Genomic DNA, 19154 nt, shown 5'->3' on the forward strand with positions numbered 1-19154 from the left:
GTCAACTGCTACTCTAATTAACAAGTGTCACTTGTTGGCTTGTTGATGAAATGCTGCATCCAGCAGTGATAATGCAATGGAATTTCCATGGGTGCTCATTGCTTGCCAGTCTAATCAAAGCCGGGCTCACCATTGGCCCAGCATTATTTGGAGCGGATACACAAGACAGATCCACCACTATTTCACCGTGAGAAGAAATATGCAGTAAAAATATATCTATAATTCTTCATCATTTGAATATTTTGATGAAAGCACACCACATACTTTTTATTAAAAACAGATGTCAACTCTTATTCAGTGTAAAATGCATAATAGGCTATGTCTCCATTAAGTTATGTTATGTTTCCACTGGACCTTATATATGGCAAGACATTAAACATTTATGGTGGAAAGGTCGGATGGCATAACAGTTTCTGCTGTCAATATGTTACAAGCTACTGGGACGCCAGCCAACTGAAATATCACCTCTGTCGTTAAATGTGTGATAACCTGGGGTTCAATGGTGCTCGTAGGTGCTAGTAGGTATACTTTTTGAGGTCGAAATAGCATCAAAGGTTTTTACTTTTCAAAGAAAAGGGGATAACTCTTCCAGCCAACGCTACGGTGTTCCGTTATGTTTTAAAACATGTTTCCCAATTCATGGGACTATGTATGTAAACTACGTGTTTACATGCCAACCGAAGTTAACATGCCATCCTTTCACCGAACGTGTAAGAGTCCATTAAAGCATTGGGCATGAGGCCACTTTCAAAGAAATACACAATAATTTGTCGTTTTAAATCCTATAAATCTCTCATAATGTCATTTATTAATCTTAAAAAGATCACCGCACAAATAACTATGGGTGGAAATATAACAGTCCACCCCCAAAACTATTTTTTTTTTCAAAATGGCACCATCCGCACGCCACCTGTAACGTCGAATGCAGAAGTAGCTTGTTAGCTTACAAACTCAAAAAAACGTTTTTTTTTTTAAACTTTTATGACAATTATTTTAACTTGTGTTGTTAGGTGAGCATTACGTGGAGGTCTTAATGAGTGTCGTTGGAGTATAAAGTAACAATTTTGAGTTGTTGTTGTTTCTAACGTTTTAAAAAAAAAAATGAAAAAAATTGGATTGGAATGGATTTGTGGGAGTGGAAATTCCACAGTTTGCCCCCCGACATCGGCGCCGTGACGGATGGAGAGGGGGGCGGAGAAAAAGCTCCGGAGTGCCTCCGCAAGCGAGCGGGCGGGCGGACGATGTTGTCTGCCTCGGCGGTCTGTTCGAGAGGGTCGCATCTCCCAGCTCGACAGATTTCCTACGCTCGTTTAGGGAGGTTTTTCTTTCCGCTCACCGAGGCTCTTTTCCAGGTGGGAAAACGCGTACCTGCCGCTTGGACCTAACGGAATTCCTCTTTTCTTTATTTTTGTTTTGTTTGTTTTTTTCCCCTCCCACCAATTGGATTATTCACCTTCCAGGACCTGTCAAGTTGAAGATGAACCTCTTACTTTGAGATCATTTTGCACACTTTATTTTTATTATTTATTTTGGAAGTATTTTCGGGGGAATTTCTCGGTCGGGATGTTGCACTGGAGCAGCAGGCGTCCTGGAGCGTTTTGGGTCTTCCTCTTCACGCAGGTCGTCCTGGCGACTGCGCTCACCCAAACTGGTGCGTTCCGAGCGAGGGTACATGCATGCGTGTGGTCCAATTCTGTCTCAAATTGCCACTTGTAACACATTCCAGTGACAGAGCACGCTCGGTTCTCATTGTGTCTGCATGTAAAAGCATGTTGGATTCATCCATCCATCCATCCATTTCTGAGCCGCTTCTCCTCACAAGGGTCGCGGGAGTGCTGGAGCCCATCCCAGCTATCATCGGGCAGGAGTCTGGGTACACCCTGAACTGGTTGCCAGCCAATCGCAGGGCACACATAAACAAACAACCATTCGCGCTCACATTCACACCTAGGGGCAATTTAGATATTTCAATGAACCTACCATGCATGTTTTTGGGATGTGGGAGGAAACCGGAGTGCCCGGAGAAAACCCACGCAGGCACGGGGAGAACATGCGAACTCCACACAGGTGGGGCCGGGGATTGAAACCAGGTCCTCAAACGGCAAATAGTGACATTTAATGTGACATTTCCTCCCAGACGCGTGCGGCGAAGACATCGACATCCACTCTCCGGACTACCTGACCTCACCGGGCTACCCTGGCGCTTACCCGTCCTCGCTGCAGTGCGCCTGGGTGATCACGGCACCCGAGCCGGGCCAGAAGATCCTCATCAACTTCAACCCGCATTTCGACCTAGAGGACAGAGAATGCAAGTAAGATGAACCGCATGTACGCGCACGCACGCACGCACGCACACGCAATATGGATCCTGCGGGTTGTTCTGCCACCCATTGGTCGCTGGGCCTCACTGCAGCTGTCACAAGGAGGTGCGGGGTGAGACTGGATGACGGGGTGCACATCTGCAGAAGAAAATATGAGGTTCCGCGGCTTCTGTGCTTCCTGCTTGATAACAGTGGATAACAATGTCTTTGTTTGGCTCGTTGGTGGGAATTTAGAGAAGGACATTTCCCTCAAAAGTGAAAATTAAGCCTTTAAAAAGATGATCATGCTCACCTTTTCTATACATGGAGAGGTATTAATATACTGTGTCGTACGGAGAGCTGCTTCTAATTTGGACCATTTTATCGAGGTAGATAGAGCGTTTTGAGATAGAGTGCAACCTCAAAGCTCAACCGAAAATGCAGGACAGAGCTAATAACTGAGGCCTACCTCCCCCTGGAACACAAACATGGACATACACAACATTGTGGACAATGTGCATTGTGTGACCATGCGTCGGAGTATACTGGAACGATTATAGTTGTTGAGGACTGTCTCTATGTGGTGGCAAGAAATGAGGAAGACTGGGCAGAGCATAGCATGGATGCACAGAATGTGGAGCGACTAAATGTCAGAGAAAAAAGGAACTATTTTGGAGAAATAAAGCAAAACGTTGGGAAAGGAGGCAGACTGGGCAGTGAAAATTAACACTAATTGACACTACATTGTGGAACCACTACACGTCTACTTGGAACAAAATGGACCATTTCGGAAAAATAAAGCAAAACGTCAAGACACAAGGCAGATTCGGTTGAACTAATAAGTGGCGTAGCTCTCCAGAACACAAAGACGGGCCCACACAACATTGTGGATGGCCACACGTCTCTCAGAACACTAGTCATTGGTAAAGTATTGTGAGAAATTATTAACATGATCGGTGACTTCACATAGATGACCATTAATTATTAATAATCACCGAAAATTAAATGTCATTTGAGCAAATTTCTTATTTCAGAAGTGTGTTTGAAACTTCACATTAATCAGTATCCAAGAAGCAGTTCTCAGAGACTTAATGTAGCAGTCTTTAATTCTACAAACTAAGTATGACTCAGTTCATCTGAGAGACTGTTTTATGTGCCTCCTCGGTGCTGCCGTTTTTTGTTAGCAACACAGTTCAAACGGGATCAGCAGTTAACTCATTATGTGAACAATAATAACATTCCAATAAAGAAACACAAGTCTGATTCATCACATTGTAGGTGTTAGGGCATCGTTACACTGTTGCTCACTGCGTCGCCCACACACACACACGCACACACACACACACACACACACACAGAAACCCTTAGATCATTACAAAATATGAGAGAGGGAAAAAAACAAAACAAATAAGTACAAAGCGTCTACAGCGCTAATGCTTATGAGTCCCGCGGGTGTGCAACAGGATCCGATAGTAGTGGAGAGGAGACCATCTGTTCGGCTGTGATTTACTCACCAGGCCTTTATGGAGCCTTTAAAGAAGACAGAGGAGACGGCGTCAAAAAACAAGAGCCTGTCTTTATGGACGCGCACGCATGCACACACACACACACACACACACACACACACACACACACACACAAACACACAGACACAGAAACACACAGACGATAAAGAAGGCCTCTTGGTTTTTGATGCTGTCTCCAGTGTGTGTGTGTCGGGGGGGTCAACGTTAAGGCACGTGGAGGGGAGGGGGTAAAGGTATGTTTTATCATCCCTACATAAACACAAGACTTTCTTTTAGTTTAAGTGGTGAAAAAATGTGTTTGGACAAAAGGTATTGGGACACATACAGAAGCGAAAAGTGAAGAAAATGTGAACAAAAATATTTGGGACAGCTACAGGAGGTGAAAAGTGAAGAAAATGTGAACAAATGTATTGGGACACCTAAAGTGGGCGCTGTGGGGTGAGGGGGGTGGAATGTTGAGTTTGGAAAAAAAAATATTGGGACACTAACAGAAGGTGAAAAACTGAAAAAAATTAAACGTTTGGACAAAAGTATATACCTACATGTGAAAAAAGTGAAGAAAATGCTACATTTAGACAAAAGTGTTGGAACACCAAATTGAATAAAAATGTTGAGTTTGGAAAAAAGTATTGGGACACAGCCAGCAAGTTAAAAGTGAAGAAAATGCAGTTTGGACAAATGTGTTGGTATGCCAACAGGAGAGTGTTTTAAATTAAAAGACGCTTGTCCAAATTCTGATTGATTAAGGTCTGTGTCCCAATACGTTTGTCCATTTATTGTCATGCGCAACGGGTGCTTTTTCTCACTAATTTCACAATTCCAATTGGCTTTGAGCATATTTACTTTGCTGTTTGAATCTTATGTTTGATGGTTCCAGCCCACCCAGCAGCTCCATGTTGTGTGGTTTGAGGGGGCCTCCTTCATGATTACATTGTTGTGTGTTTGTGTTGGATGATGGGGGCAACGTGTCGCTCGAAGCTCTCTGACTTGGCGGCACTGCCGTTGTTTTTGGGAGTGAGTCAAACGTTCCAAATATGTCCACAGAGAGGGGGGGGCTAAAAGAATCTAGCTATCAAGCTATGTACAGTTTTTATGGTTTTAGCTAGTCTGGTGTTGTCTTCAGGGACCATCTGAAATCATAGTTATCCTTGCAAAACAACTGACTGACTGTTCGGAATGTCATAAAATGTTTAAAATCCCTCGCTATATCTAGCTGTCTTTATATCCACATCTAATAGCTGGTAATTGTCTATTGTTACAGTTTTTAGCACTCTATCCTGGTGTTGCCTTCAGGGACACTTCCAAATCACATTTTTCCTCACACAATTAGCACGTGATTGTTCTAAATGTCATAAAATCTTTGAAATTCATGTGTAGCTCTCTTTACATCCATGCCAATCCAAATTGTTAGAATAATAGTGATGCCTTCAGGGACAGCCTGGAAACCATAGATTTTCCACATCTATCTATCCAGCCATCCATCCATTCGTCGATCCATTCATCCATCCATTCATCCATCCACATCTAACAGTAGATATAAAAAGGTCTACACACCACTGCACAAATGTTAGGTTTTTGTGATAGAAAAAAAATGAGGCAGATCACATTCAAACTCATGTTAACTGGGAGCCAGCAGACAGCAGACAGCAGACGTCGTTTAAAGTGTCTCTCATTAACCCTGAATAAAGTTCAAATGTTCTGCAAGGCTTTTTGTTGTTTTTCAATTACAGGTTATGGGTTACATTAATGGAGGAAAACGTTTTTTAATGGTTTACCTCGGTCTTTTTTTTTGTATCACAAAAATCTGGAATATACAGACCCTTACCAAAACAATTTGAATATCATGGAAAAATTTATTTATTTCCATAATTTCATTCAAAAAGTTAAACCTTCATATATTATAGATTCAGGGTCCACAATTTAAACAATTTATTTATATGTACATAATTTGGGCTTCCATCTCATAAAACCCACGCAATCAGAATTAAAAAATAAATAAAAAATAGAATACTGTGAAGAAATCACCATTTACTTCTCAGTTTTTGTAGAACAAAAAGAAAGAAATTAGGGTCACATTAAATCAATCAAAATATGGTACTTTAAAAATGATATGTTAATCTTCAGCGGCACGGTTGCTGACGGGTTAGAGCATCTGCCTCACAGTTCTGAGGACCGGGGTTCAATTCCGGCCTCGCCTGTGTGGAGTTTGCATGTTCTCCCCGTGCCTGCGCGGGTTTTGTCCGGTTTCCTCCCACATCCCAAAAACATGCATGGTAGGTTAATTGACAACGCTAAATTGCCCGTAGGTGTGAATGTGAGTGCGACTGGTTGCTTGTTTGTATGTTCCCTGCGATTGGCTGGCAACCAGTTCAGGGTGTACCCCGCCTCCTGCCCGATGATAGCTGGGATAGGCTCCAGCACGCCCGCGACCCTAGTGAGTTGAACCGGCTCAGAAAATGGATGGATGGATGTTAATCTTCAATACTTGGTTGGGAATCCCTTTTGCTTTAATCACATTGAGGCAATCAGCCTGTGGCATTGCCTGGGAGTTATGGAAACCCAGATTTATTTGATGCTTGCTGTCAGTTCTTATTTGTTTTTGGATCTGGTGCCCCTCATTTTACTCTTAACAATACCCCATAGATTCTCAATGGGGTTTAGATCCGGCGAGTTGGCTGGCCAGTCAAGTACTGTGATGGCATGAGCATCAAACAGGTTTTGGTGCTTCTGGCGGTATGGGCAGGGGCCAGGTCCTGCTGGAAGATGAAATCTGCATCTCCATACAGATCCTCAACAGAAGGAATCATGAAGTCCTCTAAAACATTCTGGTAGACTGTTACGGTGACCTTGGATTTAAGAAAGCAGAGTTTACCAACACCTGCACTGGACATTGCAATCCAAATCATGACTGACTGTGGGTGGATATTTCACACTGGACCTCAAGCAGGTTGTGTTCTGTTCTTCACCAGTCTTCCTCCAAACCATTGGACCTTGATTCCCGAATGAAAGGCACACTTTACTTGCATCATAAAAGAGGACCTCAGACCACTGGCCCAACAGTCCAGTCCTTCTTCTCCTTGGCCCAGTTGAGACACTTTCTACGTTGGCTCAGACTCAGAAGTGGCTTGACCCGAGGAACCTGACATTTGTCGGATGCGTCTGAATGTGGTGGTTTTTGAAGCTGTGACTCCCGCCTCATTCCACTCTTTCTGGATCTCTGCTAGATCCTTGAATTTTCTCGGTTTGATAATAGGCTGAAGCCTACGGTCATCTCTTTTGCTGGTACATCTTCTCCTGCCACATTTCTCCTTCCACTAGACTTTCCATTGATATGCTTGGACACAGCACTTTGTGAACAGCCAACCTCCTTAGCTATGAACATTTGTGGCTTACCCATCCTATAGAAGGTATCAATGATGGTCTTCTGGGCAGTTGTCAAGTTTGCAGTCTTCCCCATATTGAACCCAACTGAGACAATTGAACCCAACTGAAGCAATTTAATGACACCTGGGGAAACCTGTGCAGGTGCTTTGAGGTGATTAGTGTGTGACACTCAGTTTAAAATACTTATGGCCTGCAAAATTTGGCCTGATTTCTTCACAGTATTCTAATTTTTTAAATTCCTGATTTCGTGGTTTTTATGAGCTGGAAGCCCAAATTATGTAAAAATAAACATAAATACTTGTTGTGGGCCCTGAATCTATAATCTATGAAAGTTTAACTTTTTGAATGGAATTATGGAAACAAATAAACCTTTCCATGATATTTAGATTTTTGGGATTTTTCTTTATCTTATTACCAACCTATCTACCTGTCTGTCTCTCCGTTTGTACATAATGGTATTTAGTGCTTTATCTAATCAAGGAAAGGGACAGTTTCAAAATTTACTTAAATGTTTTGTTAAATTGTGTTCGTCTGTACTGTATCCATCACTTAATCTAATCAAGCCTGCCGTTGCCTTCAGGGTCAGTGCCCTCTGGGTCAGTTTGAAATCAGTTTTTCAAAATTTTTCATTGTTCACAGCCTATATTGCAAGTGGCCTTGAAGGAGAGATCAAAACCTTTTAGCTTAATCTTTTGAAAAACTAAATAAAAATCCAGTCTTGTTCCAGTAATGCCCTTCTCATTCCGTCAACGTTAAAAGCGAACAGACGGCGGCGGTAACACATTGGTCTCTTCTCACATCTGAAATAGCGTCGGTCGCTGCCAAAGTGCCGATCTTCGGCGAGCGGCGGGAAAAAAACAGCGCAGGCGCTGGTTTGGGAACATGCGTCGGTGGCGGGATAATTCGAGCCGTCTTTTTTCCCGGAGTCTGCTGAGCCACTGCTTTCTCCCACGGGAGGCGTCGTCAATACCAACATGGATTCTAACGGGTGCTAAAACGACAGTTGATTGATTATGTTCAAACATAATCACACTAACTCAGCGTGACTACGAAACTGCCTCAGTGACCTCACCCTTCATGACCGATCCATGACTACTTCTCCTAATGTTTCAAATGGCCATTTTTTTCCCCCACTGGTGACCTTTTCTAGGTCACTTTCTATTCCTTAAACTTGACTTCCTCGTAAACGTCATGCCTTCAGGATATCCTGATGCAGCAATAAAATAACTTCCCCCCTTGAAAATGATAAAAGTTGCTAAAAAGAAATATTTTCCAAGGTTTCGAAGATAGGCGGCACAGCCGCCTACTGGTTAGCACGTCTGCCTCACAGTTCTGAGGACTCGGGTTCCAATCCGGCCTCACCTTTGTGGAGTTTGCATTTTTCTCCCTGTGCCTCTGTGGGTTTTCTCCGGGTACTCCGGTTTCCTCCCACACCCTCAAAACATGCATGGTAGGCTAATTGAAGACTCTCAATTGCCTGTTGGTGTGAATGTGAATGTGAATTGTTGTTTGTTTATATGTGCCCTGCGATTGGCTGGCGACCAGTTCAGGGTGTACCCCACCTCTTGCCCAAAGATAGCTGGGATAGGCTCCAGCACGCTCGTGACCCTAGTGAGGATAAGCGGTACGGAAAATGGATGGAAATGGTTTTGAAGATTGATGTCAATTGATTCAAAATAATATGATGATTAAAAAAAGGTTATGGTGACCTGTATGCATCAGACTGAACTCGGTTCAGTGGAAACATATCCTTGATTGGGAACAACCTGCTCAAAATGTAATTTCAGTCCAAAATTGACAGTTGACAGTAGGTTAATTAAAACAAAGTGATGATGACCCGAATGGATCTGTCAGAGTTGACAGTTGACGCTTGGTTTATTAAAGCAAAGCAAATTGCTGGAAATCTGCATGCATCAATAGGACTCAGTTCAGGGGAAATATGTTCAAAACATTGTGTTCATAACCCAGGGTTGTTTATACTTGGTTCGTTCAACTAAATGACGACAACCTGTGTGCATCAGTCAGACTCAGTTGAGCAGAAATATACGTTTTATTGTAAGTAAATCAATCAAAACATTAGGTACAAAACCCAAGGTTGTTGATTCTTGGTTCATTAAAACAAAATGACGGCAATCTACATGAATAAATCAGAATCGGTTCAGTTAAATTATACTGTACCTTGTCAATCACCTTTTCAACACAATAAAATGTACATTTAAATTTTTAATGATAGGCTCATAACATAAATTCATAAAACAAAATTGGTTCATTAGAGCAAAGTGAGATACATGCATCAGTCAGACTCAGTTCAGTGAATCTACGTTTCATTGTTAACATTTGGCTCATAGCATGAGTTTATAATCTAAGGTTTATGTTTTGTGATTCATGGTCCACTCAAAACATAAATAAGTGGTTAGAAGTCGAACTGTTGCGCCAGCGAACGTTGTCCAGTCATAAGACTCCTATTCTGTTGTCAGGCCATCAAGAGTGCAACTCTTGACTTCTCTAAAATAAGCGCGACGTGGAGGAAGAGACCAAAATGGTGGTACACAAGTGCCATGGACAATAAAGTCTTGTTTTTGCTTCTGTGCTGGAGGAATGTGTCATGCCTGTCTGCTCGGAATGCCTCAGGGGTGACCTCCTGTCGGGGGGGACACATACACACCCGCAACACTTACACACGCAACACACACATATGCAGATTCTTTCCCATAGGAAATAGCCAAAGGGTCAAATTCAAGGTCAAACTGTCACCAACACAAAACATTTATTAACTGCCTAATTTTTTAAGACCCTAAAAAACTGAAAAAAAGGGTGTCTTTAAATAAGTCATTTAAATGATGACAAAAATCACCAAATATCGAAAAAGGGCTTCAAAGTCATGAAATATCCAGCCATTGTCACCGCTCTCAAACGCTGTGGCGTTTCGGGATGGATAGATACTACTTCGATGGATGGATACTACTTCGTTTTTCCCCTTGAATGAGTGATTATATACTGTATGCCGTGAGTCTATTCCACTCACTCGCCCCCAAAAAATGTAATGTGTATTTTAATAAGAAAAATAGCACTCCATAGTAATGTACTTCATTAAAACATAGAGTAATGACATAATTACATAGAATGTAAAAAAAAGAAACAGTTTTTGCCACATTTTTTTATGCCTGAATTCAATGGACATTGTGTTGCTCCTGGTGTGTGCGCCTTGACCACCACCTGGTATAATACAGACTTACAGATATACATGGAGACAGTCACGACTCCTCAGTAAGCCGCAGTAATATTAGTAGTTCTTCACAGAAGATAAAGAATATATGCCTATGAGTATTGCCATATCCTTTGTCTATTTGTGTTGCTCCATTTGTGTTCAAATATTCATTGCTTAAAGGTTTAGAATACCGCCACATTGCTGCCACATGCTATTCATTAGCCTGTCTATGGCTAAACAGATTTTTCTAAGGCAAGGCTGTGTGGTTGTTTTAAATACACGTGTATTTTTGTAGTTTAGTAGCAGGAGTTTAGTTTGACAATATAGACAATAAAGAGCTTGATGTCATGGTCTGTGTTTTGGTTTGGGTTGTGGTTAGTTCTGTTTTCCCGTGCTCCATGTTGTTCATGTCGTGTGCTCATTTAGTTATTTTGTCCACCTGTTCTCGTCAACCTTCTACCTTGTGTCGACCAGTCAGCTCGCTCCAGCCGCTCGTGTCTTGTCCAGGTGTTCCTCGTTGTTTCGTCAATCTGTTTGTATTTAGTTCCCTGGTTTCTTTCAGTTCTTGTCGGTTCATTGTCATTGTCAGGTGTCATTGTCTCTGTCTGTGCCACGTCTTGGTTACCAGTCATGTTTTATTTCCAGTTTTAGGTTTATTCAAGTGTTTCTTTGTTACTTTGGTTATCTGTTGTGGGACTTTGTTTAGTTTGCTTCATCCATGTTCATTGTTTGCCATTTTTTTGGAAATTAAATATAATTTTTTGAGACTCCTGCACTCCTCCCTTGCCTCCCTCTTGGGTCCGCCACGTTTTTGCCTTGCCTTCTTCGCCTTCAAAAACCAACCGTAACACTTGACGCCTCTTTTTTTGAACAGTTGTTCACCATCTGCCAAACTGTTTCTTGTTAAGTGAGTTCATTTGAGTTCGCTGCCATCATCTAGCGCTCGTATCATATTTTTGCTCACAAGTCAAAGCAAAAAAATCACCCGGACAACAGCTTGTATCGCAAACTCATAAGTCGGGTCACTCTTATCTCAAGACACTGCTGTACATGGATTCAGTATAGAAGAACTTGCGTGTGTACGTGTGTGTTTGCATGTTTAGCGAGGAAAAAGGCTCTTTGTAGTGCGACACTCAGTCATTAGCTTCCCTCCGAGGAGGGCAAAGCAATAAACAGTGTATCACTCCTACTTGACTGTGACAAATCTGGACCACCTCCATCTTACCCCTCGACAAACACACACACATGGCCTTTCTCAGCTTTCATTAGTGCCTAAAGTTACCTCATTAAATGGGAATGTGATGACAAATTATTTGTCGAATTCAACATTTTCGTTTAATGTGAATCCAGAACATTTATGATACACGGCCAACGTTATTTCTGGGAAAAGTGACACGCTCTCGACTCTGGCAGTAACTCTTTCCTTGTCTTTTTGAACATGTAAGAGTAAGTTTGACTCAATATTGTGATTTACTTCTGAACAATGTCGAACAATGATTTTGACACAAACAATATTAGATGAATTTTGTATAAAATGTCCTCTGCGGTACAGAAATTGGATGGATGGATGTCCTTAAAAATGTCCCATCCATTTTCTACAGTGCTGGTCCTCATTAGGGTAGCAGGTGAACTTGGAGTGCTCGCTGACTTTAGGCGACTCCTCGCCAGGCAACGGCAGGGGACATATAGACAAACAAGCATTCTCACTCACATTCACACCGATGAACAATTTAGAGTCTGAACCTAACATGTAAGTTTTTGGAAGTTGGGAGAAAACTCAAACAATTACGGGGGAAACATGCAAACTCCACACAGCCTGAACTGAGATTCGAACCCAGAACCTGTCGACTGTGAGGCAGAAGATGCTAACCAATACCACAATGTGCTGTGCATAAAGTTAATTTGAATCAATTAAATGTTGTAAGACTCATAGAAGTAGCACGAGTAGAAAAGTAAATTTACTATAAAGCCTCCAATAATTTCAAATAACCTTTGTAGGAGTTCGTCAATGTATAAGCCATGGACTTGGCCCAAAATGGCTACTTCAAACCAAACTGACCGACTTCCTGTTCAGTTAAGTTCATGGTCTTGTAAGGATGGACATGTCCACCCAATTTTTTGTTGACTAGAGAAAGTGGGGCTCATTTTTTTTCTAACTTTCCAGGGGGTGCGACTGAGTGCCAAATGGCGGCTTCAAACCAAAATGTCCGACATCCTGTTCAGTTTCAAGCATGGATCCTTTTTTGTGTGTCCCGTTATGATGGACAAGGCTGCCCAATTTCATGTTGATCAGTTTTTTTATACTTTCCAACAGGTGCTAATGAGTGAGGGGGTGGGGGATAATTCAGTAACAATAAACAGTATATATACCTTTTCATATGGACTGAAACTAGCACCAGTGAGGCTTTTATGACTTATTTGTTGACTATTGAGGCACACACTGGCAGCCGTGAGGAACTCGACTTGGCTGGGCTGCACTCCATGATGTCATTGTTGCTTGATGAGTAAAAGGAGAGTTTGTGCTTCCACCTTTAGTGCTTACATTTTGCGCTATATGTCATGTTTGACCTCATCATGTGTAGCGTGACATGTTGTAACAGCATGTCAGACACAATTGGGCTCCTAAATTGCATTCTTATGCCGGCCTAAATGAGAACAAATTCCTCTTCGTCCTCCTTTCCACCTCCTCACCTCCTCAGCTTTGATTTCCCAGCAGGTTTCTTGTACACGGCCAAGGTGAAGGACGATCGGCATACTTTTTATTTTTGGGGGTACACTGGAAGTCTTCTTTATATTCCAGATAGTTTGTGTCACCATTATTGATTGTGTGTGTTTGTGTGTGTGTATGTGTATGTGTAAATAGAGATAGAAAGTAAATGAGGTGTATTGTTTTTGTGAACACGGGGGAGGTGAGAAGTGGAGAAAGATGGACATGTGTGTGCGCATGTGTGTGTGTGATGGCAGGTGGCAACGTAGTGCTCACACACATGCATATACACATGCGCACACACACGCCATCTGCAGCGTCTGTAAGGCTTAGATGGACAATAATCCACAGAAGCCACTTGTATGTGACAGAATCTCAACAAGTGTATCACTTCCTGATTGAAGTGAATGATAGAATTTTGAAATAGAAAGGAATAGTATTTATTGCATCGAAAGGGGAGTGAATCGCATCATATTGTAATTGGAGTGCTTCATATCTTAATGTAATTAAAGTGAATAATTTACATCGGGGCGGCACGGTGGGCGACTGGTTAGAGCGTCAGCCTCACAGTTCTGAGGTGCGGGGTTCAATCCCCGTCCCCGCCTGTGTGGAGTTTGCATGTTCTCCCCGTGCCTGCGTGGGTTTTCTCCGGGCACTCCGGTTTCCTCCCACATCCCAAAAACATGCATTAATTGGAGACTCTAAATTGCCCGTAGGCATGACTGTGAGTGCGAATGGTTGTTTGTTTCGATGTGCCCTGCGATTGGCTGGCAACCAGTTCAGGGTGTACCCCGCCTCCTGCCCGATGACAGCTGGGATAGGCTCCAGCACGCCCGCGACCCTAGTGAGGAGAAGCGGCTCAGAAAATGGATGGATGGATGAATTTACAACGGAATTTGATTAAATTGTATTTATTGCAATTTGAGTGATTTGAATTGTCTCGCACCTGAAGTGAATCGTATTGTCATAATAGGTGTGAATCATTACTAGGGTTGGGCATAGAGAATCGAGAACCGATTGGAACCGGGACTAACATTGTTCAAATTTAAACATTTCGGTTCACACTTTTCAACCCCGAAGAAGAAAGTGGTGAAAACCAACGAAGAAGAACGGACACAAAGACATGCTTGTGCCCAACGGCAGCAGCGAACAAAAATTTTAATTAACTTTGTTAAAATAAATTACCAGTCGGCTCAGTACAACACTTAGAATAAGATTATTTTGTGCAAAGGAGGTTTCGTCATGCGTAGAAGTCTGAAGTGCTCCCTCCCGCTCAGCCTACACCGTGTGGAGCTTCGCTGAAGTCAATTGGGTGAGTGTGACACAATAAAATATGTCTATGCTAACATTGAGACCGCTAACAAGTTAAACGGTAGGTTGCACTCTTGCACTGATGGTTTTTAGCATTTATTTTAGTCTTCAAACCAACACAAGAGCCGATGACAGACACACAAATAAAATATAATTTATTTTACCGTACTAGAAAAAAAGCAGAAACAGTCGGATTCAAGCTTAACATTGAACAAAAATTTCACCAAAGGTCAAACTAGCAACTTTACATCATAATGAATTGGGACGAATTTCACATAAACGTCTCACTGTATCACAAACACTAAACTTGTGTCTCATCGGTGGGTAGGTAAAGGAATCGACGTTTTACAGAACATTTGGTTACGCTTTTTCATACCATTTCATTTTTGTTTAATTTTCACCAGTGTCGTGTGAAGTTACCTTTTGTGTCAAAATGGTGAATTCCTGTGCGTACCCTTCAAAATAAAAGGTGACATGCTTAAAGCATGAAGTCAAGTTAAAACTTGCACATATAAACCATTTGACGTGATAAAACAGTCGCAAATAACTTTTTTTTAATGCTATATTTAACTTTTTGCTAAAACATTAATTAATTAATCTAAAACCAATTGGGTTGGTTCTACACGCATTGCCTTTTACTTCATAGGTTTGATATTGATACTCGTTATGAAGATCCCTGAGTCAAATGTTCATTTTCGTCTATGCTACGGGCTGCTAAGAAAATGGATGTTTATAATTTGGACACCCCTTATTTAAACCATACAAACTCTTTTGACCCAGCTCCCTGAAAGAATCTGAATCGAGAATTGTTTGCAACCCGAATCGAAATGAGGAATCGGAACCGAGACCGGAATCCCTCAAATTCAAACGATGGCCAACGCTAATCATTACGCATTTTCGCAGAGAATAATAATGAGAGTGATTTGTATTGCATTTTAATTGGAATAAATTACATCAAAATGGAAGCGAATCGTAATTAGCGTGGATCATAAGAATGTAGTGTATTGTATTGTAATTAAAGTTTATTGTATTGTAATTAGAGCTGATCATTCCGGGTCGTAACCGGAATGGTTTGTAATGTATTGTATGGTAATTGGAGTACATAAATCATATCACATCGTAACTGAAGTGAATCTTATTGTATCGTATTTAGAATGAATCGCATAATAATTGAAATGCATTACATCGTAATTGAAGTGAATCATACAGTAGTGTATCTTAATTGGAGTTGAGAGCACCACACGATAATTGGAGTGAATCGCATCATAATCAGAGTGGATTGTATTGTATGATAACTGTAGTGAATCATTTCACATTGTAATCAGCGTGAATCATATTACATTGTAATTGCAGTGAATTTATCATATTTGGAGTGAATGGTATCACATTGCGACTGTGAAGGTATCATATCGTCAGTGTATGGAAACAAGTATCGTGTTCAGTGTTGACCTATGTGAGTAGTTTACAGCTTGTCAACTCACAGTCTGACATGCATATTATACCATTTCCACTCATTCTTGCGAACCTTTCCCAGAAAGGCAAGAATGATTGTGTGCCTGACAACGTTAAGTGTGAGCGTGTGGTTACGCCTTCCAGATGTGTGTCTGCTAGCAAGTTTGAGCACAGCATCCGTCTCTCTTCTCCACTTAAAGGTCTAATCTGTCATTTCCTTATTTGCGTCACACCAGTCAGCACATCTGCTCACTAATCTGTCACTAATCCGCTAACACGGTCTCCCCTTGTCGTCTCATTAAATCGGCCATTGTTTCCTCTGGCTTCGGGCTGTCATAAGACTTCCTTGCCCCCTTTTCCTTGAGTGAGGTCTGGGTGCCCGCCTCTCTTCTTTTATTGATATTTACGCATTTTGCATTGACTTAAAGAATGGCACTTACTGTCTACTTCGTGGAATGTAGACCGTCATAAGACGATGAGGTCTGCCTAAAGGTCCAACAGCTCTCAAAAGGTAGGTTATGCTTTTATTAGGGCACAAGTGACAGCGATGATAAGCAATTATCCATCCATCCATTTTCCGAGCCGCTTCTCCTCACTAGGGTCGCGGGCATGCTGGAGCCTATCCCAGCTATCATCGGGCAGGAGGCGGGGTACACCCTGAACTGGTTGCCAGCCAATCGCAGGGCACATACAAACAAACAACCATTCATACCTACGGGCAATTTAGAGTCCCCAATTCATGCATGTTTTTGGGATGTGGGAGAAAACCGGAGTGCCCGGAGAAAACCCACGCAGGCACGGGGAGAACATGCAAACTCCACACATGCGGGGCCGGTGATTGAACCTGGGTCCTCAGAACTGTGAGGCTGACGCTCTAACCAGTCGTCCACCGTGCCGCCCAAATCATGTTCAATCTATATTTAGTTGAATACACTACAAAGACAAGCTATTTAATGTTCAAACTGATCAACTTTATTGTTTTTAGAAAATAATCATTAACTTAGAATTTTATGGCTGCAACACGTTCCAAAAAAGCTGTGACAGGTGGCAAAAAAGACTGAGAAAGTTGAGGAATGCTCATTAAACACTTGTTTGGAACATCCCACAAGTGAACAGGCTAATTGGGAACAGGTGGGTGCCATGATTGGGTATAAAAGGAGCTTCCCGAAATTGCTCAGTCATTCACAAGTAAAGATGGGGCAAGGCTCACCTCTTTGTGAACAAGTGCGTGAAAAAAATAGTCGAACAGTTCAAGTACATTGTTCCTCAATGTACAATTGCAAGGAATTTAGGGATTTCATCATCTACAGTCCATAATATCATCAAAAGGTTCAGAAAATCTGGAGAAATCACTGCATGTAAGCGGCAAGGCCGAAAACCAACATTGAATGCCTGTGACTTTCGATTCCTCAGGCGGCACTGCATCAAACACCGACATCAATGTGTAAAGGATATCACCACATGGGCTCAGGAACACTTCAGAAAACCAATGTCAGTAAATACAGTTTGGCGCTACATCCGTAAGTGCAACTTGAAACGCTACTATGCAAAGCAAAAGCCATTTATCAACAACACCCAGAAACGCTACCGGCTTCTCTGGGCCCAAGGTCATCTAAGATGGACTGACGCAAAGTGGAAAAGTGTTCTGTGAGTCCACATTTCAAATTGTTTTTGGAAATTGTGGACGTCATGTCCTCCGGGCCAAAGAGGAAAAGAACCATCCGGACTGTTTTGGACGCAAAGTTCAAAAGCCAGCATCTGGCCAATGGCATGGGTAACTTACACATCTGTGAAGGCACCATTAATGCTGAAAGGTACATACAGATTTTGGAGAAACATATGGTGCCATCCAAGCAAAGTCTTTTTCATGTACGCCCCTTCTTATTTCAGTAAGACAATGCCAAACCACATTCTGCACATGTTACAACAGCGTGGCTTTGTAGTAAAAGAGTGCGGGTACTAGACTGGCCTGCCTGCAGTCCAGACCTGTCTCCCATTGAAAATGTGTGGCGCATTATGAAGCGTAAAATACGACAACGGAGACCCCGGACTGTTGAACGGTTGAAGCTGTACATTAAGAGAGAATGGGAAAGAATTCCACCTACAAATCTTCAAAAATTAGTGTCCTCAGTTCCCAAACGTTTATTGAATGTTGTTAAAAGAAAAGGTGATTTAACACAGTGGTAAATATGACCCTGTCCCATCTTTTTTGGAACGTGTTGCAGCCATAAAATTCTAAATTAATGATTATTTGCTAAAAACAATCAAGTTTATCAGTTTGAACATTAAATATCTTGTCTTTGTAGTCTATTCAATTAAATATAGGTCGAACACGATTTGCAAATCATTGTATTCTGTTTTTATTTATGTTTAACACAACGTCCCAACTTCATTGGATTTGGGGTTGTAATTTAATTACAATCAAGTAATTTAATTACAGTAAGTTAGCACGCATTATTTCTGTCATGTTGTAATGTTGGTTTGACCTGACTGATTAGAAAACACGATCTGACTAGATTTCCGACCTTTATGGAGCCAATGAACATATTTTACAATTGAAAATTTTCACGGCACACCAACAAACAAAAATGTCACAAAAAGTGGATACATTAATTACTGTATGTACTTCTAATAGAAGACCATTCATTTGTTCTGTCTGTCACTATGCCTCACTGGCATAGATAGATGAACAAAGAAACATCCATCCATCCATCCATCCATTTTCTGAGCCGCTTCTCCTCACTAGGGTCGCGGGCGTGCTGGAGCCTATCCCAACTATCATCGGGCAAGAGGCGGGGTACACCCTGAACTGGTTGCCAGCCAGTCGCAGGGCACATACAAACAAACAACCATTCGCACTCACGTCCACACCCACGGGCAATTTAGAGTTGTCAATTAACCTACCATGCATGTTTTTGGGATGTGGGAGGAAACCGAAGTGCCCGGAGAAAACCCATGCAGGTACGGGGAGAACATGCAAATTCCACACAGGCGGGGCTGGGGATTGAACCCCGGTCCTCAGAACTGTGAGGCAGACGCTCTAACCAGTCAGTCTCCGTGCCGTCAACAAAGAAACATTATCCATCCATCCATTTGCTGAGCCGCTTCTCCTCACTAGGGTCACGAGCGTGCTGGAGCAATTTAGAATCTCCAATTAATGCATGTTTTTGGGATGTGGGATGAAACCGGAGTGCCCGGAGAAAACCCACGCAGGCACGGGGAGAACATGCAAACTCCACACAGGCGGGGCCGGGGATTGAACCCGG

The 19154-nt window shown here is 42.1% G+C and overlaps 1 protein-coding gene across 3 annotated transcripts in view; it reads left to right on the plus strand.

Moving 5' to 3' along the window:
* Positions 1–440: 440 nt before the first annotated feature.
* LOC133488506 (neuropilin-1a-like) overlaps positions 441–19154 on the plus strand; it is an 82984-nt gene continuing 64270 nt past the window's right edge. Inside the window, exons 1-2 of one of the 3 annotated variants that reach the window (XM_061796440.1) lie at positions 441–1651; positions 2138–2312. In XM_061796440.1, coding sequence (XP_061652424.1) covers positions 1564–1651; positions 2138–2312 — 263 coding nt within the window. In that variant the 5' untranslated portion in view covers positions 441–1563. Of the gene's footprint in view, positions 1652–2137; positions 2313–14206; positions 14438–19154 lie in introns of those variants that run through there. The other 2 variants (XM_061796439.1, XM_061796441.1) reach the window with 2 other exon arrangements.

This window comes from Phyllopteryx taeniolatus, chromosome 14, assembly GCF_024500385.1.
Source record: "Phyllopteryx taeniolatus isolate TA_2022b chromosome 14, UOR_Ptae_1.2, whole genome shotgun sequence".
Taxonomy (NCBI): Eukaryota; Metazoa; Chordata; class Actinopteri; order Syngnathiformes; family Syngnathidae; genus Phyllopteryx; species Phyllopteryx taeniolatus.